General features: G+C 55.1%; 2 protein-coding genes across 3 annotated transcripts in view; both read right to left on the bottom strand.

Annotated features, from left to right (window-relative positions):
• Positions 1-4,573: 4,573 nt before the first annotated feature.
• On the bottom strand, positions 4,574-7,329 carry FOXI1 (forkhead box I1). Of its 2 annotated transcripts, none has more exons than XM_068990744.1 (2): positions 6,753-7,329; positions 4,574-5,136 (listed from the first exon to the last, which is right to left on the bottom strand). In XM_068990744.1, exons 1-2 carry the CDS (start codon positions 7,327-7,329, stop codon positions 4,574-4,576), a joined length of 1,140 nt encoding a protein of 379 aa, XP_068846845.1. The 2 variants fall into 2 exon arrangements, with proteins under 2 accessions (XP_068846845.1, XP_068846846.1); XM_068990745.1 differs by having other exon boundaries at positions 4,574-4,854.
• Positions 7,330-17,105: 9,776 nt separating this feature from the next.
• The window catches only part of DOCK2 (dedicator of cytokinesis 2), a 444,911-nt gene continuing 435,136 nt past the window's right edge, over positions 17,106-26,880 (bottom strand). Inside the window, exons 47-51 of the mRNA XM_068990795.1 lie at positions 24,140-24,267; positions 21,453-21,624; positions 20,082-20,202; positions 18,435-18,577; positions 17,106-17,589 (exon numbers count right to left, since the gene is read on the bottom strand). Of these exons, the coding sequence (XP_068846896.1) occupies positions 17,527-17,589; positions 18,435-18,577; positions 20,082-20,202; positions 21,453-21,624; positions 24,140-24,267 (627 nt within the window). The 3' untranslated portion in view covers positions 17,106-17,526. The remainder of the gene's footprint in view (positions 17,590-18,434; positions 18,578-20,081; positions 20,203-21,452; positions 21,625-24,139; positions 24,268-26,880) is intronic.

Here is a 26,880-nt window from a genome sequence, read left to right as displayed (position 1 = left end):
GTAAGGCTTCCTCAGACTACCATTTTGCCTTTTTGCGTTTCTTTTTCTTGGGGATGGTCTTGATCCCTGTCTCCTGTACAATATCACGAACCTCCGTCCATAGTTCTTCAAGTACTCTGTCTATCAGATCTAATCCCTTAAATTTATTTTACATTTCTCTTAGTTTCCTTTTTTTTTTTTTTTGGACATTGAGATTGATATATATATGCTACTATGTATAAAATAGATAGCTAATGAGAACCTACTGTGTAGCTCAGGAAAATTAGTGCTCTGTGATGACGGGAAGAAAATACAAAACAGATGCGATATATATATATGTGTGTGTGTGTGTGTGTGTGTGTGTGTGTGTGTGTAGCTGATTCCCTTTTTGTACAGCAGAAATTAACACAACATTGTAAAGCAAATATACTCCAATAAAAATAAATTTAAAAGAAGTCCCATTTCTCTCTGATAATATTCCTGGTCTTCTGGTCTATTTTATCTAATAGCACCATCTGCTTCTTGTGTTTACTCTTTTCATCCATTGATGTTTAACCCTCCTGGGTCCTCACTGCTTAAAGCCTGTCTCCTATAGACAGCTTACAGCTGAGTTCTCTTTAATTAACCCCACAAATCTCTGCGATTTCGTTGCAATGTTCAGCTCATTAACAGTTAATATAGTTACTGATGTGGCTGGATTCAGATCTATTATTCTATCTTTCCTCTTCTGTTTGCTTAAGTTTTTCAGGTGTTTTGCAGTTTCTGTATTTTAAAGAATTATTTGAATATTTTTAAAGGCTCCATTTCAGTTTATCTATTGGCATTTTATTTCCACTTCTTTGCATTATTTTGCATTATTTGCTGTAGAGATTATAATGACTTCCTTAACTTTCCTTAACAGTCTGTTTAGAATTAAGGTTGTACCGCTTTTACAAAATATGCAGGAAAAAACCCTTGCACTTATATAGATCCAGTTACCACAAACCCTATTCCTTACAGTAATGTTCCCATTTGAAAATCTATATACACCTACATGCATTTTAGACTCTACAACACAATGTTACAGTTTTGTTTTTTTTTTCCCTTCAAACTGTCTTGGGTGTTTTAAAAAAGATTAGGAAGAGAAAAAAGACTTTAATAATATTTACCCAGAATTTTTATCGTCTCTGATGTTCCTCATCCCTTTTGAAAGATCTGAGTTTCCAGTGCTATCGTTTCCCTTCAGTCTGAACAGTTTCCTCGAGCTCAGGTCTGCAGGTGACAAATCCCCTTGGTCTCCTTCTGTTTGGAAATCTTAGTGTTAGTCCGTTTCAACCACCCTTCAGCTCCTGTCTCACCTCCTCCATGGAGCCTTCCTGGGCTCCGTAGCACACAGGAAGCCCGGTTCTCAGATCTTCTGTTGGTGTTGGAGGACGTGTCTTTAACGCAGAGCCAAACTGTCGGAGGCTGAGAAGCCCACAGTCCACTCAGGGCTGAGCGCTCGTGGATGGCCAGTCCTCCTCCCCCTCCGCCCCTCCTTCCCTTGCCCCCTCTTTCTTCTTTCCCTCCCTCTCTCCAGACCCCATTTCTTCTCAGAGGAAGAAAACCAAAAGGGGGCGAGAAGCAGAATGCAGCTGCTGACTGGGGAGACCCCTGCTTGACCGGGTCCCACCCCAGGACTGCACACTGCCCTCCGTGAGCTGCTGGCGCTGCTACCAGGAGCGTCGCAGTCACAGACAGGAGTTGCCAGCGCCCTGCAGACACTCCTTTACCGCCGGGCCCGTCACATTCTGGGCTGAGGAGCATGGGGGCCGAGGACTGTGGCCCTCAGCCCTCAACATCCGCCTCCCTCCCAGGGGCAAGGCTGGGCTCTGTTTGGGCCCCTTCCCAGGCGGGGCCTTGCCCAGAGTGCAGGCCTCGCAGACCCATCATAGGGGAGGAGGGAGGCTGGAAGAGCAGGCCCGGAGCTTATTCGTGGAGACCCTAGACTTTGTTTGGGCATATTTGGTGGCAGTGGGATCTAGTGTGACGAAGCATCCTAGTCTGGGCTTCAGGGACCTGTGTTCCAACTCCGCCTCTGACTCCATCTCCCTGGAGACATTTGTGGAGTCCCCGCCTCTCCCAGTCTCTGGTGTCCATTATCTTGAGCAAGGGGTCAGCTTGTTCCAAGTGTTTATGTTTTATGGTCTGAAACTATCCCTTCCCTCCACCTCCTCAGCCAGGACTGCCTCTGCCTCTCCTGCCAGGAGAATTCTGACTCTGTGGGAAAGGATTCCCCAGGAAAAACACGAGAGGTTTTCAAGGAGGCCAGCTTTTCCCTTACTTCATTTTTCCTGGTTTGCTCACTCATGGTAAGCCCAGGGCTCCCCAGCATCAGGTGCAGTGGAGAAGTTTCAGCCACGGCATCGGTGGTCTGCACTGAATCCTGACTGCAGGTCCTTGATCAATTACAGAATCTCTCTAAGGCTCAGTTTTCTCATCTATACAATGGGATAATAGTATTGATGGTAGTGGGCTATTTGGAGGATTCAATGCTATAAGGCAGTTCAAGTCCTAACACAGCGCCTGTCACACAGTAAACCTACAATGGATACTTTTATTATTATTATCATCAACAGCATTATTTACCATCTCCTCTAACTCTAGGCCTCCCTGGTGGCTCAGACAGTAAAAGAATCTGCCTGCAGTGCAGGAGACCCAGGTTGGATACCTGGATTGGGAAGATCCCCTGGAGAAGGGAAAGGGAACCCACTCCAGTATTCTTGCCTAGGAAATTTCATGGACAGAGGAGCATGGCGGCTACAGTCCACGGGGTCACAAAGAGTCGGACATGACAAACATGTTCTCTTACTCCAGGGAAAGACAGCCTCCCAGAGCCTGAGAGAGCCACTTGGCATGGCGTGATGCAAGCACGTCTGCGGAGGTCTCTCCAACTAGAAGACCTCCAGCTTCTGCGCGCAAGTCCTCTAGTGGTCACTGTGCCAGGCACCTAAGTGACTCGCCAGGGTCTGCACATGTGCACTGTTGTGAGTTCCAAAGCTCCCTCTGCATAGCACTTGACCCGGTGCCTGCCTACAGCCCTCAGTGAACTGTAGCCAGCAGGACTGTTGTCACTGCCACTAGGGAGCCACCTCTGAGGCTGCGCTACAGCGTGATGAGGTGCGGGGTCAGCAGACATGGGCAGGAACTGGCTGAGGACTTGAGGAAATTTGCTTGACCACTCTGACCCTCCACTTCCTCGTCTGTGTAGTGATGGGGTTAGTTCCACTCCCTGCACAGAGCTGTTGGGGGTGGGGTTATGTGATCACAATGCAGGGGTGATGACTGCATGGACGGCAATCCCAGGCCAGATTTTGTGTCCCACAAGCTCCCCTCTTGTTTTGAGGAGCTTTGTTTTGTCTCTGTGCCAGCGTGGAGGAGGGGAAGAGACTGATACCTGTGCTGTCTCCACCTCCTATCCCCAAAGCCTTTAGCTCCAGGCTGCACTTGGCTCCATATTGAGTCAACCCAATAGACAGGAAAACTCACAAGGAAGGGACACACGCAGTTTTTTTTTAATTAAAAAGGACGTAAGAAAACAAAATCACTTTCCAGGATGTGCCGTGGTGCGGCATCACTGGTACATAAAGCACGTACAAAAACAGGAAAAAGATCCCACGAGCTGCCCGTGTGGACCCCCTGTGGCGGTCTGAAGCCCCTCCTGGGCTATGAAAAAGGAATCACTGATTCTCCCTTGTTTTCCTTGGAAGACTCAGCCACCTCCAGCTCACTGGTCCATGACGTGCACACAGGAAGTTGGGCTTTACAAGATTTTGCCAGTGGGTGGAGCAGGGGTCGGAGTTTGAGGTACACACTCCTCCCTTCCCTGCCCGGCTCCTGGTCTATGGGGCTGGGGAGGCAAGCTCCCTCCGTCGGGGGAGGTTAGGCACGCTATCCAGCAGGGGCAGGGATCTGGGCTCCCCCCTTGAGTAGTAGCACAAGGGGTGTTGGCAGGTAAGTTGTGGGCCACAGAGTAAAGGCCTGGGCCAAGACGAGATGTGCCTAGGGCTGGTACTAAATGTGACAGCTGGCTGGAAGGCAGTGGAGAGATTTTGATGTGTTTGCCATCATCAACTCATCACACTGACTTTCCTTGTCTGCTTAACCAATCCCTCCATTTCTGCCTCTGTTGGCCCAAACTTTGAGGGGAGTCACCAGAACCTGCACTTGACTCCCTGCTCCACCACTTCCTTGTATGACTCTGGGAAAGTGACTTAACTTCCTCGAGCCTCAGTTTTCTCATCTGTTAAATGGGTAGATTCATATGACTCTCACAAGGTGGCTGGAAGTAGAAAGAGAAATCATACCTTCAAAGAACCTCATACAGCACCTAGCACAGAAGTGCTCAATAAATGGCCAGGGTGGTTACTGTCATGCAGGTACCAACGTGTCCACTGCAAAGTTTGTTGGGTTGTGTGGGTGGCTATGTGATACACACAAGGTTTGTACAACGTTCCAGAAAAAAGATGAGCTCCTCTGAGCCTCCTGTGTGTGCTTGGATGATTCAGAGGTCTGCAGCGGCGGCATGGAGGACCCCGGCATGTCCGTCACGCCTGGCTCAGGAGTTGCTCCGTTTCTAGACCTCAGTGCCTTCCCTGGGGTACAGGACGCTGTTCGTGCTGACGCTCCCGTAGAAGGGGGGGCTGAACTGATTGAGGACAGAGCCCCCATAGCCCAGAGCGTTGCTGGGCATGGGGCTGGCCCACTCACCCCCACCCGCAGGGCCGCTGATGTTGGTGAGGGGGGTGTAGGAGCTGAAACTCAGCGAGTTCTGCCCCGCCTTGTCAGCGGGCTCCAGGGTCAGTCCTGGCGTGGTTGCCGCAGGGCGGCTCACGGGGCTCGGCCCACTCACATAGGCTGACATGGTCGAGAGGAAGCTGCTGAGGCATGGGGTGCCTGGCGGGGGCGGCGTTGACCGCTTCTCCGGGGAGCCGGTGGGGCCTGGTGCAGCCCCATCCAAGATGTCCTGGGCCTCTGCGGTCTCGGGGCTGCCTCCCAGGAGACCAGCCTCCGTTTTCTCTGAGGCCATGGAGCCCGTGCTGGAGGAGACATCTGATTTTCTCTTCCTCTTCCTGCGGAAATTTCCATTGTCGAACATCTTCTCGCAGTTGGGGTCCAGGGTCCAGTAATTCCCTTTGCCTGGCACAAGAGTGGGAGAGGGTAAGCACAGAGACAGAGCCAGTACGTTGCTTCTATTCCGCCTTGTTTGTCATAAGCTAAAACCAAAGGTAACCGATGCAGAAAGGCAGAGAAAAGAGGAATGCCACAAACTCACCATGCATCACACCACACGGATCTTTGCTCAAGCATCCACCTCACACCTTGGCACTCCTAGAGTGCAGAGTGAGGCCTGAGCTATGAAGGAGTTTACCGTGTGGCCTCTTCAAGAGGTTCGAGTACTGGGGCCAAGGCAAGGGAGGGGCTTCTTTCATTGCTGATGGGAAAGAGAACTTAGGGAGAAACAGAGGGCTCTCTGAAGGTCCTGAGCATGAACTCTGAGGGTGAACTTGAGTCCCAGCTTCAGACTGGGGACCTGGGGCGGGCCTGGGTTTCCTAGTCTGAGAAGTGGGCCCCCTGGACCTGCCCCTTCTTCCTCAGGCTGGCTGTGAGAGAGGGCTAATGCTAGACGTGCGAAAGGGGCTTGGTGCCCGGGAGGGACAATCTGAGCCCTGCCTGCCGCATCTCTCAGCCGAAGGGAGAATGCTCGCGTTCCTCTGGAGGACCAACAGTCCTGCTCTCACGACCCTCAGGGTGGGTGGGAGTGGGATTCTTCTGAGAGGTGTGCTGGCTTCCTGTGGCGTGACAGGAGTGCACTTTAATTCTGGGAAGTGGATACACGATATTCAATATATTACTCTCTGTGCATCCCTATGGGCTTCCCTGCTGGCTCAGACAGTGAAGAATCCTTCTGTGATGCCAGAGACCTGCGTTTGATCCCTGGGTTGGGAAGATGCCCTGGAAAAGGAAGATCACCGGGAGGAGGCGACCCACTCCAGCATTCTTGGCAGGAAAATGCCGTGGACAGGGGAGCCTGGTGGGCTACAGTCCCCGGGGTCGTAAAATGTCTGGCACCACTGAGTGACTAAGCACGCACACGCCTCTGCTTTCTAGAAACTGCTGGTTATAAAGGAACAGCTCACGCGCTGGCGCGAGAGGGACCTCCGTTCAGAGGCTTGCTCCCTCACGGTCACATCTCTCTGTGTCGCCCTAGGCAGGGTGCCTCTGGCTGTTGTGTTCCTCGGCTGATGAAATGAGGGTAATAAGAGCCACCCTGCCGGGCTTGAGTAAAGGAGGCGGCGGCGCAGCGCGCCCCGAGCGGCTGTCCCACGGCCGTCTGGTCCCTCCCCGCGGGCCTGGAGCGCACGTGGCTTCGTGCAGTTCCAGCAGTCACCGCCCCGGCAGGAGCCTCCGCGCGGATGCTGGGGTCTGACTCCACGGTCAGTCACGGAGGTCCTCGCAGCTTCTGTCAGCACCAAACACCTCGAGGGCATCATCTCACGAGCCCACTGCCCACAGGCCTGGCAGAGCGACTACTACCCTGGTCCTGGCTTTCAGACGGGAAACCCAAGGCTCAGAGGTCACTCAGAGGTCAGCGGCACATCCGCCTGCGGACCACCTCTACAGCGGACTCCTGCTGCCCACCGCCCCTCCGCCTCCGGCCTCGGGGTGGGGCCGACCCCTCGGGGCTTCCTAGAACGGGGTGCCGGGAGGACGGAGCCTTGCTCGGGGATGACCCCGCGCCCACGGCCCCTTACCCGGGTCGTCCTCGTCGCGGGGCACCTTCTTGAAGCAGTCGTTGAGAGACAGGTTGTGGCGGATGGAGTTCTGCCAGCCGGCCTTGCTCTTGTTGTAGAAGGGGAAGTTGTCGGCCACGTACTGGTAGATCTGGCTGAGGGTGAGGCGCTTGTCGGGCGCCCCGTGGATGGCCATGGCGATGAGCGCCGAGTAGGAGTAGGGCGGCCGCACCAGCTTCATCAGCTCCTCCTGCGAGGGGAGCGGCAGCCAGCCCAGGTCGCCGGCCCCCAGCGCGGGCACGCCGGCGGGCAGCAGCTGCCTCTGCACGCCGCCGTAGGCCTGGGGCAGGAAGGGGCTGCCGCCTGGCAGGTAGGGTGGCGGGGTCACGGCCGGCCCGTTGAGCCAGAGGTAGGGGTTGGGGGCGGCCCCGTACTCCCCGCCACCCTCGAAGGAGGGGGGCCGCTGCGGGCTGGGCGCGCCCTGGGGGTGGAAGAAGTTCTCGTAGTAAAGGTTCATCTCGGGGGGCTCCTGGCCGAGGCTGGGGAACTGGGGGCTGCAGCGGGGCGGGGAGGGCGCCGGGAGGTCGAAGGAGCTCATGCTGGGCCGGGCTGGCCGCCGCCACCTGCCGGGAGCTGGCCCTGCCAGGTGCGGGCAGGCCGAGCTTATACCGGCCGGCCCCACCCCGGGGCGTCGCCGCCGGCCCGCCCCTCCCTCCTCCCCCGGGTCGCCCGAGGGCCCTTCCCGCGGCCACGGCCACGGCGGACACGCTCGGCCGGCTTCCCGGCTGCTAGCAGCGGGGACACGGGCGCGCCCCTGCCTTCCTCCCGCTTTCCTTCCTGCTGCGGCGGCGCCCCCTCTGTCTCCTCATCCCCTGCCCCTGTTCGTCCTCGTGTCTGTCTCTGCTGCCCTTTCCCCTGCCTCTCCTGAACTGTCTGCCCTCCCGCTCTCCTGGGCTCTCCTGCCGTCCTCTCCGCAAGTCACTCTTGCTCCTTCCCTTCTCTCTGGCATGGAGCTGTCGGCGTTTCCCTCCCGGGCAGTCCCTCTCGGTCTCTCTGAGCTTGTTTCCAGGTCTTTCTACCTCCGTCTCCTCCGGGTCAAGTCCTCACCATCTCTGCTTCCCCGCCCCGCTTCCTTTTGCTGTCCATGTCTGTCTGTCTGTCTCGCATTGTCTCTGTGTCTCTTCCCTTTCCCCTCCGTCTCCCTCTTCTTCACATCTTGACCCCTCACCCAGACTGGAGGAGACACTTCACTGGAAGCCACAGTCTGAGGTCTTTTGAAGTGAAGACATGTTTTCTGGAGTTTCCAGGAGAGAAGCTGGCCCTGGAGAATCAGAAGAGCCTCTGGCCAGGTTCAAAAAGGGCAGTCAATTATGGGTGACCTCCTTGTGAGCGCGCACACACACACGCACACACACACACGCACACACACACACGCACGCACGCACGTGCGCACGCACACACACACACACACACACACACACACACACGCACGTGCGCACACACACACACACACACACACCTGGGGATTCTCCCAGAGCAGCAGCAAGGCTCATAAAAATCAGAACAAAAGGAAGAGGATACGAATGGGACTGCAGGAGAAAGTGAGAGGGAAGTTGTATTCTCCTGGTTTCTTTCTGGCTGCAGGGACAAGGCAGGCTCTGGTTCCTTATCTGATCCAAGCCCTTTCATGTTTCGGCTTGCAGAGTCCCCCAGGACCCAGGGGCTGAGGCCAGGAGAGCCCTCTTTGGGCCGTTCTTCCCCAGCCTGCTCCGCCTCAGGCTCCAGAAGCAGGGACCCCGTCCACACTGGTTCCTCTGTGCCTCGTGGTCAGTCTGTCCACCTCCCTGGGCCTCGTTCTCCATCCGGTGCTTGAAGGCGACTTGTCTCAGCTGCCCCTTCATCCCGGGGCAAGCCCTCAGCTCGGGGAGTGAGTGAGTCCCCCTTCTCAGAGCACAAGGAGCTGCCCCTGAGCAGGTTCTAGCAGCACCTGGAGGCTTCTCTCTGGGGTCAGAAATGGGAGAAAAGCTCATGTCAGTCTCTCTGGTGACCACCTCCCTCCAGCCCTCCTGCCTCTACTTCCTTCTTGAGACTCTTTCAACTTCCTGTCTCTTCCTCCAGACCCCACATGTCTCCAAGGCCAAAGAGAAAGCTGCTTTGCTTTCTTTCTTTCTTTCTTTCTTTCTTTTCTGGCAGTGTGGGTCTTCGCTGCTGCCCTGGGCTCTCTCCAGCTGTGGTGAGGGGCTGCTCTGGTTGCGGAGCTCAGTGGCTCAGGGGCCCGCAGCACGCGGAATCTCTCTGGGCTAGGCACCGAACCCAAGTCCCTCGCCTTAGTCGGTGGCTTCTTAAGTCCTGGGTCCCCAGGGAAGTCCATAGAAGGCTGCTTTCTGTCCCAGCCGGAGGATCCTCCATACCTGTGTCTCTGCTCTCCTCCACATTGGGTTCACTCGGAAGACCTAAATGACATCGAATGAATCTCATTATCGACATCTTGCTGCCCAGAGGATGATTTGGGTGCCTGAGTGGGGGAGCTCCTTCAGGGCCCGAGGAACCACTTGCCCCCACCTTGGACAGTGAGTGAGGCGTGGGTCAGAAAGGGCCTGATTGCCCAGGTGAGGCTTGGGAGCAGCGCCTTTGTCCTTTCTTTCTGAAGACCAAAGACAAGGAGGCCGCAATTTTGTTTAGAGTTTCTCTACCAGGCTTGCTGAGGGCAGGGCCCTGAGTTTTTAAAGGACAGTCACATTGGAGCCCGCTAACACAGACCCAAAGCCCGACAATGAGCCTGGCGATGTCACTTCTGATCATTCATCCTGCAGAATCAAGCAGAGCAAGAATTACCACCACAGCATTATTTATAGTTATAACAGACCGTAACTAACCTGAATGTCCAGCCATAGGGGATTGGTGTTTTTAAAAAACAGTATTTTCTGAATGATGAAATAATATGCAGCTATGAAAAATAGGTTTTATTTAATGATATGGAAAAATATTACATTCTAATAATGGGGAAAACAGGCTGCAAAATAGCATGATTTTTTGGCAAAAATACATATTATACACATACACGAACTGTGTAAAGATAAACATCAATCTGTTGACTATTATTTCAAGATAGGGAATTAGAGGCTATTTTGTTGTTGCTTTCCATAGTTTCTAACTTATATGATTAGAGAAAGGCAAGCACACAGGTGATTTGCTTTGGAGGTTAAATATAAAAGGCCAGCTTAGACACTAGAGACGAGATGCTGCAGACACCGGCACTGAGCCCAGAAGGATCTGGGTTCAAATCCAGCCTCGCCACTGAATAGCTGTGCAGCCTTGACACATGATTTAACTTTCCTCGGCCTGTTTTTTCAGGTAAAAATGGGAGTAATGCCATGAGTTTGTGTGGCTGCTGTGAGCATTCTGTGACGTGATCAATGTAAGTCATTTCACTTGGTGGAAAGAGATGCCCTCAAATTTTGCTTATTATATAAAAAGTCAATATACGCTCGATACGTACAGTTCATCACCAAGTTTGGTACCTTTCAAGTTGTTTTCTCAGCAGTGAGTGGGCTGGGGGATGGTATGGCCGGTGGGGATTTAGGGTGAAGCAATGAAGGGTGGGATACTTGGTGGAGACACCAACTCTATGGCCAGATCCTGCTGCTGGCAGCTGATGGTCAGAGGGACCCCGAGGCACGTGACACGCTCACGGTTGAGCTGGGTTTGGACGCTGTCTCCCAACACTTGAGTCCACCCTTTGCCTGTTGCTGGGTCTCCTTCCTTAGAAGTGTTTTTGAGGGATACTCACTTGAGCCTCCCCTCGCACCTGCGCCCCAGTTCCTTTCCCAGGAAATCAGAGAAAGATGGGCAGGTCACAAGGCCTCCCCACACAGAGGCGCTGGCCCAGGCGTCCAGCGGCCAAGGAGCTCAGCCTCTCTGCCCTCCCGTACCTCCCCATGGGGCCCCCCGGGGCACTCAGCCCAGCCCCAGAGTCCTCACGCCTGACTGCACAAGCACTGCCTCAGCCCTCGATGGGAAACAGGAGCTGCCTGTAGGACCCTGGGGCCTCTGGGGGCTACATCTGGGAAGCCCCCATCAACCCATCCCAGGGCTTCTGGGGAAAGAGTCAAGCGTCTCTGTAAACAATGGTCCTTTTGAAGATGAAATTATTTTAGGCTCTTTGAGTTTTCCCAGAGGCGGAAATCCAAGCCTGAGAATATATGGCAGCCTGCTTCAGGGAAAATAGTGAAAGGTTGGACAGGCAGGGCCTGAACCATCCAGGGATGCGGAGCTGCAGTCTGCATGTTGTGACATATTTGCATGTTGTGACATATTTGCATATTACATATCCAGAGGGAGGCCGTGCATTCTGAACCCCAGATTGAGGTATCTGGGACAAGGCAATAGGACATGAAAAACATGGACTCCGGAGTTGGGTGGAGCTGGTTTCAAATCCCTGACTTGCTGTTTGTTAACTGGGTGATCTTGACTACGTTTCTTGATCTCCCAAGGCCTCAGTTTGCTTATCTATTACACGGAGCTGCACATGGAACCTGCCTCATGTGCATTTTGCATGAAAAGCGATGTGATATGTGTGTATGTGTGTGTGTGCGCGCGTGCGCGCATTTATCCAGGATGCGGCGGCACTGCGCTGAGGGGGACGGTGATGCACGCCCCTGGTAGCAGAAGACAGCTCTGACAGCGAGGCTGAGCGGGGTCTGCCCTCTCCAGTCAGGGTCTTCCCACCGGCTCTCCCCCTGGGCAGACCTCGACACTGAGGGCAGGGCCGTGGGAGGGGGAAGGCCTCGTCCCTTCTGGAGCACGCACCCAGCCGTCAGCCACATGCTCTGGAGGCCGGGAGCCCACTCGGGCCCTGAGCCGGCAGAAAGTGCGCACGTGGACAGGCCCCACCCACCGGAACACCACCTCTGGCCTTGACCTTCACGGGGGCGGAGGAGCGTGAGGAAACAGACCAAGGAGGGTGAATAACCCGAGGCCCTGGAGGCAGGGGGCTCTGAACCTGCAGCACAGGGCCGGGCAGGGAGCAGGAAGCTCAGGCTCCGGAGCCAGACTTCTGGGTCTCAATCCTGACGCCACTCCTTAGGCAAGGTAATATCTGAGAGAACAGCCGATTGTTCTGGGCCTCCGTGTCCTCGTCTGTAAAGTGGGGACAGGCAACCCCCCCACCCCAGCGTTGTTCCGAGGACTGCGTGCCCGGCAGGTAGCACGTGCTCTTTGAATGCGAGCGCTTGGCAGGTGCTCCGGAGCCTGAGGGTGAGGGGAGAGGCCCGTGATCCAGCAGCTGGGACTACAGGGCCCTCAGCCCGGGGACTCCCCTGTCTCCTCTGGATTCCTCTTTCACGGGCTTGGCAGCTAGGGCTCTGCTCCTTTCTGCACATAAAACACAACAGTTCCCGAGTTCCAGGGTTTCTGGGAGCCCGACAGGTGAGGACTGGTCAGGATGGGGATGGGCTTCCAACCTAAACTCCGTGCCACGGTTCCTCATCTGTAAACGGGGACAGGAGATCAGTTTTCCGCCAGGGCAATGAGCTGCTTTCTCTGGGCCTCCTGTCCCGTCCCGCAGCAGTTCACCAGCGCTGTGTCTCAGTGCACTTTGGGGTTTCCCATTGCTGGCTTCTCTGCCCCCGAGTAGGAGCTTCTGACTCCAAGTGGGACTCTGGCCCCATGCTGGTGCCCTCTCTGCAGCTCTGGTTCTGGTGAGCGTGAGGCTGGAGGAAACATGGGCCAACACCGCCCTCTGGTGGCCATCTATTTAAAAGCAGCGAGCCAAGTGCAGAGATTGGGTGACCTGTCGGGTCAATGGCCCAGGATTTTCTGAGCCCTTTAAATAAAGGGTTCACAGGACCAGCAACAGCTTCAAGGAGGAAACAGGCCCCCCGACTCTGGAAAAAAACACTTTAAATCTACTGTGAAAGGACTAGTGAGAACTGGGGTGGCAATGGGGCAAAATGCCTTAGAAGGCAGCCCGGGGTAGGGGTGAGAGGGCAGTTGGACTGATCTGGATTCAGATTTGACTCCTCCAGTTATATTTTCTGAGTGCCTTGTTGTGGTTTAATTTTTGAGTCTCTGTTCGTTTGTATGAAAAATGAGCATAACCAGGGTTACCTCCCTCAAAGGGCTGTTGCAAGAACTGAATGAGATAATATAGGAAATGCCTCTCAAGGGATGCTTGGCAATACTAGTTAATTCTTTCACTTATTAGAAGACACTAACCACTGTCTCCACAGCAGTAGTTCTGGGACAGTGTGTGCAGGACATTGTCGGAGTCACACAGTGTGGAGGCTTACAACCTCCTGATTTTCCCATCTCTATGCAGTGTCTGCAGGTTCAGTTACTTATAATTTTTAAATCAGTGCTCATATTTCTTTTTTTTTTTTAAGCTAAATAAATTTAAAGAGAAGTTCCATATGATTTATGGGAATGGTTCATCAGAAATCAGTATCACGTGCCATAAATAAAATAGGGAGAATTGGGATTTTTACAGCTCACATCATGCTGGGCACAGCCCGAATCCTTACCTTGTTGTCTCATCCAGTCCTCACCACAATTTTGTTTTTTTTGGGGGGTGTGCTATAATTATCCCCATTTTATAGATGAGGAAACTGAGGCAGTACCCGCCTGAGCTTGCTCACTCTTTGCTAGGATGTGAGATCAGCAGGTCTTGGAGAGGTGATGAAACACACCAGCCAAGGACTTTCTGCTTGGAGAAGGCAAAAGCGTTGACGAGAACTGAAAAGGGAGTGATTTTTCTCATCATGTGTGTTACAGGCAGAATAATGACCCTTCCCCCCAAATGATTTCCAAATCCCCAGAATCTTCCAAGATAAAAGGAACTTTACAGAAGGGATTAAGTGAGGACCAGAGAGACTGACTGTCCTGGATGATCCAGGTGGGCCCAGTGTAATCAGAAGTGTTCTTCTAAGAGGGAGACAGGGGGAGATTTAATCACAGAGGAGGAGACGTACCAGTGGAATCAGAGGTTGGAACCATCTGGCCACAAGCCGGGGAATGCAGAAAGAATGCTTGCCGCCTTTAGAAGCTGGAAGAGCAAAGGAGCAGCCAGGGGAGCCTCCACAAGGAACTGGCATCTTGTGTGTGCGTTAGTCGCTTAGTTGTACCGACCGCATGGACCGTAGCCCGCCAGGCTCCTCTGTCCATGGGATTCTCCAGGCAAGGATACTGGGGTGGGTAGCCTTTCTCCAGGGGATCTTCCTGACCCAGGGATGGAACCTGGGTCTCTTGCCTTGCAGGCAGATTCCTTACCATCTGAGTCACCAGGGAAGCCTAACTCCCATTTTGATTTTGACCCTAACACTGGTTTAGGATTTCTGACCTCAAGAACAGTAGTAGACAAGTTTGTGTTGTTTTAAGCCACTAAGCTTGTGACCATTTGTCACACCAGCAGCAGGAAGCTAGCATAAACGTACGGGAAGCTGTGGCCGCACCCACTGAACATGCCCTCTTGTATCACCAGCGGCCTTTGCGCTCCACCTGGAGACAGGCTTCTCAACAAGGAGTCCCTTCCCCCAGCTCTGGGGGAAGGACACCAGTTGGCGGCGGCTCTGGCCGGGCTGGCTCACTCATTCCCTGTTCACTCAGGACTCTGTGGGCTCTGCTGGCTGCTCTAGGCCTGTTTCTCCATCTAGCAGATGGGGGGCAAAGCTGTGTAGTTTTCAAGGTCCTGCTCAGCAGGTCTCACCTATGGGTCCCACCTATGGAGCTTATTAAAATGCAGTCTTCCCAGGCCTGTGCCCCAGAGACTCTGACTTGGGAGGCCCAAGTGGCGCTGGGCATGGCCCTCTTAGGCAGCCCCAGTGCACACCCAGGTTAGGGAGCCAGTGGGCTGGGGATCAGGTCATGGCCTGCATACTATCCTTTGGAATCACGCCAGTCGACAGCCTGCTCCTCGGAGCCCAAAACATAAGGTCTCCGCTCTGCCATTTCCAAGCTGAGTGACCCAGGGCAAGTCCTTGTGCCTCTCTGGGCCTGTTTCCTTAGCTTAAATTGAGACCGATAATAGTCTATACATCAGAGGGGGGTTGTGAGAGTCCAACAGTTACTAAGTGCAAATCGCCAAGAGCAGTGCCTGGCACATAGTAGGTACTCAAACGTGTTACCTCTCAAAATATTAGCTGCCCAGCCTGGCATTCCAGACCCAGCCCGCACCGGGCTGAGCTCTCCTGTCCCACGGCCCCGCGACCCCACCTCCTCTCCGCGCTCCCGCTGCGGGTTGCGGCCACGTGCCCATCACGTGACTGCCGGCAGGTGCCCGCCTTTCCTGCTCTCCATGTGGACCCCTCTGCCTCACTCTCACCCCGCCTGGAGGACGGCCGCCACTGCTGGGCCCTTGCACCTGGCACACTTTGCTGTGGTGCCCAGTGTGCCGCCTGACTTCCCTGTGGGGCCCACAGCCTCTAGAGGGAGGGAATGGCGCTTTCTCCAGAGCTTTGGGCCAGGCACGTCATACTCTTGCCGGGGAGAACAGGCTGCAAGTGCTCATCTTCACTGGGGTTCACTGCCACAGCAGCGACTCTCCCATGTGTCCCTGTAAATCAGAAATCAGCCATCACATTTCTTTTTTTTAACTTAACTTATTTTAAAGATCAAGAATCAGTCTGCCAGTGCAGGGGACGCGGGTTTGATCGCTGGTCCAGGAAGATAGCACATGCTGTGAGGCAGCTAAGCCTGCTGAGCCTGCACGCCCTGGCATGCATTTCCTAGTCCATTTCCTAGCATGCCTGAGCGTCCATCCAAAACAAGAGACGCCACCACGTACAGGGTAGCTCCTTCCTGTCACAACTAGAGAAAACTACTTCCTTCCCCCCCCCCAATTTTATAAATAGTAAAAAATAACCAAATCCAACTATCTTAAGAATTTTCCCATTAAAGTCATGAAAAGTTAAGTCTAAGAAAAACAGTATGGTTAATTGTGCATATAAGAGTTTGGGTTAACAGCTGGTTATTATAAGGGTTATTTCTTATGAACTGCTCAGTGACAAGCAGACTAACATTTTATGGAAGTCTTCTTCATGGTCTCCGCTCCGTGGGTTTGGTGCGGTACCAGCTCTTGCCTCTCCTGCACTGTGTCCTGACCTCCCTGCCCCGCCTGTCACAGGGGACGAATACTTTACCACCAATGCCTCTGTCCCTCACCTGACCTCCTCTTCTTTCCTGAGTCCGCCTCTGGCAAAATCCTATGAAAAACTGGCTTTGGGGCTGGTCCTTGCCTCCCTGGAAACCCTAGTTATCACACCCTGAAATGTCTCTCTTTCTGGGTCTCAGCGCTCCAAGGGGCTTCCTCTACGCAGTGTCTAAGTTTCTCCACCTGCCCCTCATAGGCCATGAAGCCATGGAGATGCTCAGGCTGGCCCAGCTCCTCAGCTCCTCAGGGACCCTCCTCTGCTCACGTGCACTCCCCTGCCCCTCTGCAAAGTGAATCCAGCCCGCTTGCAAACCTCTGGGCACTGTCTCCTCACCTCAGGGCGCTCACGGTGCAGCCTGACCCCTCATTACCACGAGGACAGAACTCGCTGGAGGCCTTGTTGAGCAGAGAGTAGAAGCTGGACCAGGCAACAGGGCGGGGCTTGGAGAGGGGGCGGTGGCTGCCGGAAAGCACTGGGGTGGACACCGGCGACAGCGGGCCTAGGTGTGCAGGCTTCCAAGGTGCAGCACCAGGGTAAAGCTAGCTCCCAGCCCAGCTGCCGGTGTGTCTATTCATCCACTCGTCCGTGCATCTTTGGCAGTGTTGGGGCCTAGTTGCAGCGTGCAGGATCTTTTGTTGTGGTGCACGACCTTCTCTCTAGCTGAGGCGCCCAGGCTGAGTAATTGCATCATGTGGGCTTAGCTGCCCCACGGCACGTGGGATCTTAGTTCCCCGACCAGGGATTGAACCTGAGTCCCCTGCATTGGAAGGCAGACTCTCAACCACTGGACCACCAGGAAGTCCCCAGATACCGGTTTGATCCCTGCTGTTCCATGTACCAAGTGTGTGGTCTTAGCTCACATCGTGTCTCTGTGCCTTGGTTTCTCCATCTAGGTAATAACGTAAAGTACAAAACCATTGACCAAAAATAAAATAATATTTAAATGAACTGAATTCTTGGAGAAGATTCCTGGGGGTGGTATGAGCGAGGTAGGCAGATTTTCACTGGGATGGACGAGAGCCAGGTTTCATAACATTACTGGAGGCCCTGGGCCTGCCTGTCTCCTAAGCATCCCCAGGTGCTCCCAGTCCAGTCCTGGGCCTGAGGCATTCAGTTGATGGATCTATGTACTGAGGCTTGCTTGAGTCACTGAATCATTTTTATTGTCAGTAAGAAACAGAAACACTTTGGAGATGGTCAGCTAGAAAAGAAACTGGTTGTATTAAACATGTAAAGTACAAAACTTAACCAAAAATAAAATAAAAGAATATTTAAGAGCTGTTCTGTTAAGTGCTAGGACTTAGAAAATGAAACACATGCACACAAATATAGCTCCTTATATCTAATAAACTGGGCTGTAAAAACGCGTGCCCAGGATGATGGGGAGACATTCTGGGAGGAGGCATCCTTGGTGCTTCCTTGTGTGGCTAAGAATCCGAACGGGGCGTCGTCACCCAGCACCTGGGCGCATGGCCCTGGTGATGCCGCGTCTAGTCACCACTGACAGTGGGGCCTGGAGCAGCCCACTCTCTCTCTGAGTGCAGGCCACTGATGGACGGGCTCCCCAGTCTTTGAGGTATCAATGTCCCACCGCTGGTCTCCGATTCTAGAGACCCCCATCCCCAGGCACAGCCGTGGTCAGCAGCATTTCACAGGTCGGTGGACATGGGATCGGAGGTCGGCTTGCCTTCTTCTGTAGGTTTGCCAGCCAGCTGCATGGGAGAAGAGGATAACCAGACTCAGCCGAGACAGGGTTCCCATGAGCCCCAAAGAAGGGCTCCCCGTCTCCCTCAGAAGGACCCCTGCCAGAGCCCATTGGGCCTGAGCAGCTGTGACCTTGGCTGACGTGACAGAAAGGCTGGGCCCTGCAGTGGTGAGAGCGCATGCTTTGCTGGTTCTGGGACCACGTGAACTTGGGCGGGTTGCTTCCCCAACTTCGTGAGCCTGATGAGACCCTCAAAGGGACAGAGGAAGGTCAAATGGATCATGTTTGGAAAGGGCCTAGCCTGGGGCCTGCTCAATGCACACTCACAGGGGACGTGCAATTATTTACAGCCACGGAGCCTGGCTTTAATGGATCCTGAGGATCAAACTGCCGGGGTGCCTTCCTGCATCTGGAGCAGACTGACACGCAACAATGGGAGACAGGACTTGAAAAATCAGGGTTTGGAAACTAACTTTTAAATAGTAGGATTCTGCAATGTAAGTTGAATAGGAAAGTTCTTCCAAAAGAACGAAAAAGCACTCTTAGCTGCCCAGGACAGATGGCTGCCATCCTGAGTTCCCAGGAGCCCAGCACCGCCTCTGAACACATTCTTGCGGCCCCGCAGGGCCTACCCCGCACAGGGGCGCCCCCTGGAGCCCACAAGGAGAACTGCACTCTGGGCCTTTCTGGTCTCTGTCCCCGCCGTGGGGTCCCTGCCCCTCCCTGGAGGGGCCCCCGGGTGTAGCACACGCACAGGCGCCCCACGCAGGGCCCCGTCTTCTCCTCTGTCCGCGTAGCCCTCTTGCCTTCCTCCTCCCGCACCCCGCCTTCCTCTCACAGTCCGGGGCTCACCATTGTCTTGAAGAACTGGTTCACTTTCTTCCTCTTGAGCGTCTTCTTGTCACCGTCTGACAGCGGGAGGAAGGTCTGGCTGAGGCGGGGGGATGCGTTGGCCTCGTCTGTCCCAGGCACGCCGACCACCGACAGCGTGAGGGCTGCAGGGGAGCCGAGAGCCGCCGTGAGGGGTGGGCGCAGGGAGCGCCACCGGGGCGGATGGCAGCCAAGGGGGGCAGAGACAGGGTCCCAGGGGAGCCGGCCGCGGGGCAGGCGGGGGCGCGGGGCAGGCGGGGGCCGCGGAGGTCGTCTGTCCGCTGCATGAGCCCTGCCTGACCCCGCAGACAAGGGCCTGCATCCTGGTTCCATCAAGGCCTCATCCAAGGGCTTCTGGGCTGGAAACAGGGGCCCAGGGCTGGGAGGAGGGGGTGGCCACCGGGGCCCTCACTGCTTCATGAGCAGGGCCTTTTGCCCACGTCAGGGAGACAATATGGGCACACGCCTGTCTTCCGACACCGAGATCGCAGAGTTCCCTGGGGGGAGGGCCTCTCCGATCAAGGTGTCATCCGGTGGTTAAGGCTCCTCAGCTTGGAGTCACAAAGGCTGTTCTGATCCTGGGCTTTGGCCTTGGGAACGTGGGGGTAAGAGCACAGAGCTCAAGGGAGTTGTAGGCCTGCTGAGGGGGCAAGAGTGAAACGATTGCGGGGGGCATGCTGCCCAGGCACTGGGCACCGGTGGGGGCACCGTTCCTGGGCCGCCACTACGCAGGAGCTGGCATTCTCCAAGCCTCAGTGTCTTCATCCATATGGTGGGGTGGGGCTGATCACATGGTCTCTGTCACAGGTTTGAGAGGAGGCTTAAAGCAGCGCTCCCAACCTTTTTGGCACCAGACACCAGTTTCATGGGAGACACTTTTTGCATGGAGTGTTCGGGGGAATTGTTCAGGTAGTGACACGAGCGATGAGAGGTGGCAGATGAAGCTGTGCTCGCTTGCCTGCCGCTAACCTCCCGCTTGCAGCCTGTTTGCAACAGGCTGCAGACTGCCTGGGGCTTGGGGACCCTTAGCTGAAATGAAACAACGAGGGAGGAGCATTCGGCACTGAGCCTGGCACAGAGCGGCTGACACTTGAGACTCGCCAGGTGCCAGATAGAGTGCTCTCGGCCGCATCGCAGTTAGGGCCCCGGGTCCCCATCTGTGAGTCAGCAAAGGCCTTCTATATGCTGCTCATGTCCTCACTAGACAGTGAATGAGTGATGGGGAAAACAAGCATCTGTGCACTGGACACTCTGCAGCTGTAAGACGTGATGGCAATTTTTGTAAGTTCTGGAAATAGTCTTCGAGGCCCCAAAAGGAAACGCTGGACTGAGAGACTAACCAGGGGCAGACTTCCGGTCCCTGGAAGGGCCTGGCTATCTGAGAACCCAGGCCCACCTGGTGTGACATCTAGAGTCTCACTGAATCCTGAGGTCCAGAGCGATGGCAGGCCTCTCCCCGCTGCCCCCAGCCCTGGGCAGAGCCTGTTGGGATGGCTTCACCCACCGGCTTACCATGAGCAGGGCCGCTTCCTCCGGAATGCTTAGCACTCTTTGCTCTGTAGTTGCGGCTCCCACCCATCCTCACCCCTGGCACCTCTATACCCCCGTGCTGGCGGTGGAGGCACATACCTGGGATGGTAGGCATGGACTGACTGGCAAAGCTCATCTGAGAGAGGATGGACGCCCTGGGGGCAACGGCCACATGCTCCGAAAGGTTGGTGTCACTCATGAACTCATGCTTTCTGGAAAGCTGGATGAATACATCACACACACACGCACACACGCACACAAACATGCGCACACACACACACACACGCCACAGAGGTTAAGCGTGAGGCAGCTCTGGGGTCTGAAAAATCAGTGTTCAGGGACTGGCATGGCTTCTACAGACTCAGCCTGAAGTCCCTCTGTTCCACTTTGCATCACGCTATGTCAATCTATGCCATATGTTGCATACTATACAGCTGTGGCGGTGTACACAGTTACGTACTGCACATACTGTACAACTGTGGCGGTGTACACAGTTACGTACTGGACATACTATACAGCTGTGGCGGTGTACACAGTTACATACTACTGCGCATACTATGCAGCTGCGGCGGTGTACACAGTTACGTACTGTACATACTATACAGCTGCGGCGGTGTACACAGTTACGTACTGTACATACTATACAGCTGGGGCGGTGTACACAGTTACGCACTGTACATACTATGCAGCTGTGGCGGTGGCATTCACCTAGACTCTTGTGTGAATGACACCCCCTGGAATCGTGAAAAGCTGTCTTACTTCCAGCCTTCTCCCTCTGGCAAGAATAGTCTCTGAGGCCTACTGGGAAGTTTGTGGAGGATTCTTTCGTTACTGGAAGGGATCTCAGCTGGTCCCTTGCCCTTTCGTCTGGCAGCCCTCCCTAACAGGATCCTAAATCCCTCTTCCTATTCCAGGCTCCCAGAATGCTTTCAACAAACCTCTCTTTGGGGGAAAGTTGGCGTTGAACCCAGGGCTGTCTGGCCCTGAGTCTCATATTAAATAGTTATTAGTTTATAAGACAAAAACTCTCCAAGTCAGGGCAGTGATAATTTCAGCTCTGCATGCTCAGCTGGGCTCTGGGTCCACGGGAGGAGCTTAGGACAGACATCACTGGTTAGACTGGCCCTGTGGTTAGGTGCAGAGGGCTGAGAGATAGAAACGCCTGGGCCAGCCTGGGAGGGTGACTCTCCCACACAGTGGTGGGCCAGGAGGCTACTCCCCAGCCTTGCAGAGTCCTGTGTGATGGTGGAAAGGACACAGTGACAGCCTGGGTCAAATTCCACTCTGTCACACCCAGGCTGCCGGGGCGCCAACCAGCACTTCACCTCCCTGCCCCTCAGGTGCCTCCTCTGTAACCCCACCCAACCGTGAGGCTTGTGCAAGCCACGTCTCAGAGCCCCCAGCACTGTGCCAGACATGCAGTGGAGGTCTGCCTGTGGCATCAGAGAGGACCCTGCCCTGGCCACTCACCCGCTTCAGGTCCGACTCTGCTGGTGGCTTCTCGTCTGCGAACACCACGCTGCTCCTCTTGGCTCTCTTCTTGGACCTCCGCAGCTTGACCTCAGGCAGAGTGCTCCCTGGGGAGATGGGTTCCTCCTGCTCCACTTTTGGAGTCTTGGGAGGCGCTAGTTCCAGGTCGAAGCTGAGTGGCAAGAGGGGCAGCAGTAGAGGCTGCAGTTAGGACTTTAGTGGGACTGTCTTGCAGGGACCCAGGCTGACTGACCTGTCACTACAGGGCCAAGGGGGAGATCAGCTCACCTGGCAGAGTCTAGGGAGCTGCTTAATTTGCAGACACTCAAAATACAGTGTAAAATAAAATGGAAGGCTGCTGCTGCTGCTGCTGCTAAGTCGCTTCAGTCGTGTCCGACTCTGTGCGACTCCATAGACGGCAGCCCACCAGGCTCCCCCGTCCCTGGGATTTTCCAGGCAAGAACACTGGAGTGGGTTGCCATTTCCTTCTCCAATGCATGAAAGTGAAAAGTGAAAGTGAAGTCGCTCAGTCGTGTCCAACTCTTAGCGACCCCATGGGCTGCAGCCTACCAGGCTCCTCCACCCATGGGATTTTCCAGGCAAGAGTACTGGAGTGGGTTGCCATTGCCAGTGAGCCATAACACTGGTGATGAGAAGATAAAACTGGTTTAAAATATGGACCTGGATTCCAGTTTATGCCACTTTTGAGCTGAATGACTTTGGGCAAATCACTCAACCTCTCTGAGGCATGACTGCCCTTTACTAAATGGAGGTGTTTGCAGCAACGTTGCGGAGTAGCCAAGAGATAAGGCCCAGGAGCCCTTAGCACATCCTCCCAGGGAGTGCCATCACAGGATCTTGTCAGTGCAGTAGCTGAGGTGTGCTCTGAGTGGCTGAGCAGGGAGACCCGCACAGAGGTGCAGGCAGATACAGGAGGAGGAGCGGGGGTGAGGGGGGCAGGTACAGGAGGAGGAGGGGGTGGGGAGGGGGGAGGCAGGTACAGGAGGAGGAGCGGGGTGGGGAGGGGGGAGGCAGGTACAGGAGGAGGAGGGGGGTGAGGGGGAGGCAGGTACAGGAGGAGGAGGGGGTGGGGAGGGGGGAGGCAGGTACAGGAGGAGGAGCGGGGTGGGGAGGGGGGAGGCAGGTACAGGAGGAGGAGGGGGGTGAGGGGGAGGCAGGTACAGGAGGAGGAGGGGGTGGGGAGGGGGGAGGCAGGTACAGGAGGAGGAGGGGGTGGGGAGGGGGGAGGCAGGTACAGGAGGAGGAGGGGGGTGAGGGGGGAGGCAGGTACAGGAGGAGGAGGGGGGTGAGGGGGAGGCAGGTACAGGAGGAGGAGGGGGTGGGGAGGGGGGAGGCAGGTACAGGAGGAGGAGGGGGGTGAGGGGGAGGCAGGTACAGGAGGAGGAGGGGGGTGAGGGGGAGGCAGGTACAGGAGGCGGAGGGGGTGGGGAGGGGGGAGGCAGATACAGGAGGAGGAGGGGGGTGAGGGGGAGGCAGGTACAGGAGGAGGAGGGGGTGGGGAGGGGGGAGGCAGGTACAGGAGGAGGAGGGGGGTGAGGGGGGAGGCAGGTACAGGAGGAGGAGGGGGTGGGGAGGGGGGAGGCAGGTACAGGAGGAGGAGCGGGGTGGGGGGTGAGGGGGGAGGCAGGTACAGGAGGAGGAGGGGGGTGAGGGGGGAGGCAGGTACAGGAGGAGGGGGGTGAGGGGGGGGCAGGTACAGGAGGAGGAGCGGGGTGGGGAGGGGGGAGGCAGGTACAGGAGGAGGAGGGGGGTGAGGGGGGGGCAGGTACAGGAGGAGGAGCGGGGTGGGGAGGGGGGAGGCAGGTACAGGAGGAGGAGCGGGGTGGGGAGGGGGGAGGCAGGTACAGGAGGAGGAGCGGGGTGGAGGGGTGGGGAGGCAGGTACAGGAGGAGGAGCGGGGTGGAGGGGTGAGGGGGGGCAGGTACAGGAGGAGGAGCGGGGTGGGGGTGAGGCAGGTACAGGAGGAGGAGCGGGGGTGAGGGGGGAGGCAGGTACAGGAGGAGGAGCGGGGTGGAGGGGTGGGGAGGCAGGTACAGGAGGAGGAGCGGGGGTGAGGGGGGGCAGGTACAGGAGGAGGAGCGGGGTGGAGGGGGGGCAGGTACAGGAGGAGGAGGGTGGGGAGGGGGGAGGCAGGTACAGGAGGAGGAGCGGGGGTGAGGGGAGGCAGGTACAGGAGGAGGAGCGGGGGCGGGGGGAGTTGGGAGGGACGAAGCCCCTGCAGAGGGAAGCAGATGCGGAGGAGCGCAGGCTGGCTGATGGAGACTGTCACGCGCTGTGGCAAGTTCTGCGGGGCCCTCAGGAAAAGCCACATTCCTCTCCGGGTCTCAGCTGACCCCGGAGCAAAGGCACTGAGCCCTACAGCATGGCTGCGAGAGTTCTGTAGAGGCCCCAGGTGAGGAAAGGCTTTTGAGAGAAGGGCAGGAAGGTGGAGAAGAAAGCCCTGGGGCAGAAAAGGCAGAGAGGCTGTGCTGGGGGCGGGGCTGGGGCAGGGGTGCAGGGGGCGGGGCTGGGCAGGGGTGCAGGGGGCGGGGCTGGGGCAGGGGTGCAGGGGGCCGCCTGGAGCAGGGGCGCAGGGGGCCGCCTGGGGCAGGGGTGCAGGGGCCTGCCTGGGGCAGGGTGCAGGGGCCCGCCTGGTGAAGGGCGCAGGGCCTGGGGCAGGCACTGACCTCTCGGAGGCGGCCTTGCTGGGTGTGCTGCAGTCGGAGCTCAGGGAAGCCATGGAGATGATGGACATCTGCCTGTAGGAGCGCAGCATGGACCGTGGCCGACCCACGCGCCTGTCCTCGAAGTCGGGCTGTGGGGGCAGGGGCAGGGAGCAGGGGGTTAGCAGGCAGGCCTGATGTCGGGGCGGGGCCCTGGGTACCGGGCCCTGCACAGTCCTGCCTTTCTCCTCCACCTGGGCGGGTGGAGCCGTGAGGCAGAGCTGCCCATGAGGACAGAAACGTTCTGGCTGGTTGAGCCTTTGGGTGGTTGTTCAATGAAGAGTTTGTTAGGCCTTTACTCCTGGTTCTTGAGAGGTGATGTCTAAATCCTTACAATTTCTCCTCTGACACGAATGTCTTTGTTTTCCACCCCTTTTCCACTGATGGGGAGACCCAGGATGGGGCCTGGCCAGACAGACCAACCTTGTGATTACAGGGCTGGTTCTCCAAGCCAGATAATATCAGCTCAGCATCCAGGGAGAGAAGGGGAACTGGAGATGGATTTCAGTTACATGGCCCAGGATTCATTCAATCATGCCTATGTAATGAAGCCCCAATAAAAACTTCAGACACTTAGGCTAAGGTGAGCTTTCCTAACTAGTAATCATACATGGATGTCCCAGTAGGATAAATATTGACTATGCCAAAGCCCTTGACCGTGTGGATCACAACAAACTGTGGAAAATTCTGAAAGAGATAGGAATATCAGACCACCTGACCTGCCTCCTGAGAAACCTGTATGCAGGCCAGGAAGCAACAGTTAGAACTGGACATGGAACAGATTGGTTCCAAATCGGGAAAGGAGTTCATCAAGGCTGTATATTGTCACCCTGCTTATTTAACTTATATGCAGAGTACCTCATGAGAAATGCCGGGCTGGATGAAGCATAAGCTGGAATCAAGATTGCCAGGAGAAATATCAATAACCTCAGATACGCAGATGATACCACCCTTATGGCAGAAAGTGAGGAAGAACTAAAGAGCCTCTTGATGAAAGTGAAAGAGGAGAGTGAAAAAGTTAGCTTAAAACTCAACATTCAGAAAACTAAGATGATGGCATCCAGTCCCATCACTTCATGGCAAATAGATGGAGAAACAATGGAAACAGTGAGAGACTTTATTTTGGGGGGCTCCAAAATCACTGCAGATGGTGATTTCAGCCATGAAATTAAAAGACGCTTGCTCCTTGGAAGAAAAGCTATGACCAACCTAGACAGCATGTTAAAAAGCAGAGACATTACTTTGCCAGCAAAGGTCTGTCTAGTCAAAGCTTTGGTTTTTCCAGTAGTCACGTATGGATGTGAGAGCTGGACTATAAAGAAAGCTGAGTGCCAAAGAATTGATGCTTTTGAACTGTGGTGTTGGAGAAGACTCTTGAGAGTCCCTTGGACTGCAAGGAGATCCAACCAGTCCATCCTAAAGGAGATCAGTCTTGAGTGTTCACTGGAAGGACTGATGCTGAAGCTGAAACTCCAATACTTTGGCCACCTGATGCGAAGAACTAACTCATTTGAAAAGACCCTGATGCTGAGAAAGATTTAAGGCAGAAGGAGAAGGGGATGGCGGAGGATGAAATGGTTGGATGGCATCACCGAGTCAATGGACATGAGTTTGAGTGAACTCCAGGAGTTGGTGATGGACAGGGAGGCCTGGCGTGCTGCACTCCATAGGGTTGCAGAGTCAGACACAACTGAGCAACTGAACTGAATCCTGAGGACACAGAAATTATACGTTGGGGACCCTCCCAGACCTTATCCTGTGCCTCTCTTCATTTGGCTGGTCCTGACCTGTTTCCTTTATAAATAAAAACTGTAATCCTAAGTACAGCCATCCTTCAATATTCCTGACTCCTTAGGACACCAAAATCCAGGGATGTTCAAGTCCCTTATATAAAATGGCATAGTGTTTGCACGTAACCTATGCATGCATGCATCATAAGTCACTTCAGTTGTGTCTGACTCTTTGCAACCCTATGGACTGTAGCCCACCAGGCTCCTTTGCCATGGGATTCTCCAGGAAAGAATACTGAAGTGGACTGCCATGTCCTTCTCTAAGTGAAAGTGAAAGTCGCTCAGTCGTATCCAACTCTTTGCAACCCCATGGATGTCCATGGAATTCTCCAGACCAGAATACTGGAGTGAGTAGCCTTTCCCTTCTCCAGGGGATCTTCCCAACCCAGGAATCGAATCCAGGTCTCCTGCATTGCAGGCGGATTCTTTACCAGCTGAGCCACAAGAGGGATCTTCCTAACCCAGGGATCGAACTGGCATCTCCTGTGTCTCCTGCATTGACAGGTGGGTTCTTTTCCACTCGCACCACTTGGGAAGCCCAGCTTATGCATTGTTGCTGCTGTTTAGCCGCCGTCACATCTGACTCTCTGTGACCGCTGGACCGCAGCACACCAGTCTTCCCTGTCCTTCACCATCTCCCGGAGCTTGCTCAAACTCATGTCCATTGAGTTGATGATGTCATCCAACCATCTCATCCTCTGTCATCCCCTTTTCCTCCTGCCCTCAATCTTTTCCAGAATTAGGGTCTTTTCCAATGAGTTGGCTCTTCACATCCAGTGGCCACAGTATTGGAGTTTCAGCTTCAGTAACAGTCCTTCCAACGAATATTCAGGATTGATTTCCTTTAGGATTGACTGGTTTGATCTCCTTGCAGTCCAAGGGACTCTCAAGAGTCTTATCCAACACCACAGTTTG

This window comes from Capricornis sumatraensis, chromosome 18 (genome assembly GCF_032405125.1).
Source record: "Capricornis sumatraensis isolate serow.1 chromosome 18, serow.2, whole genome shotgun sequence".
Lineage (NCBI taxonomy): Eukaryota > Metazoa > Chordata > Mammalia > Artiodactyla > Bovidae > Capricornis > Capricornis sumatraensis.
This window is presented reverse-complemented; position numbering and strand designations above follow the sequence as displayed.

Coding starts and splice junctions, on each gene's coding strand:
- FOXI1 (XM_068990744.1), bottom strand. CDS start 7,329: ATGAGCTCCTTCGACCTCCCGGCGCCCTCCCCGCCCCGCTGCAGCCCC. Junction 5,137..6,752: donor CCGCGACGAGGACGACCCGG/GTAAGGGGCCGT, acceptor CTCTTGTGCCAG/GCAAAGGGAATTACTGGACC.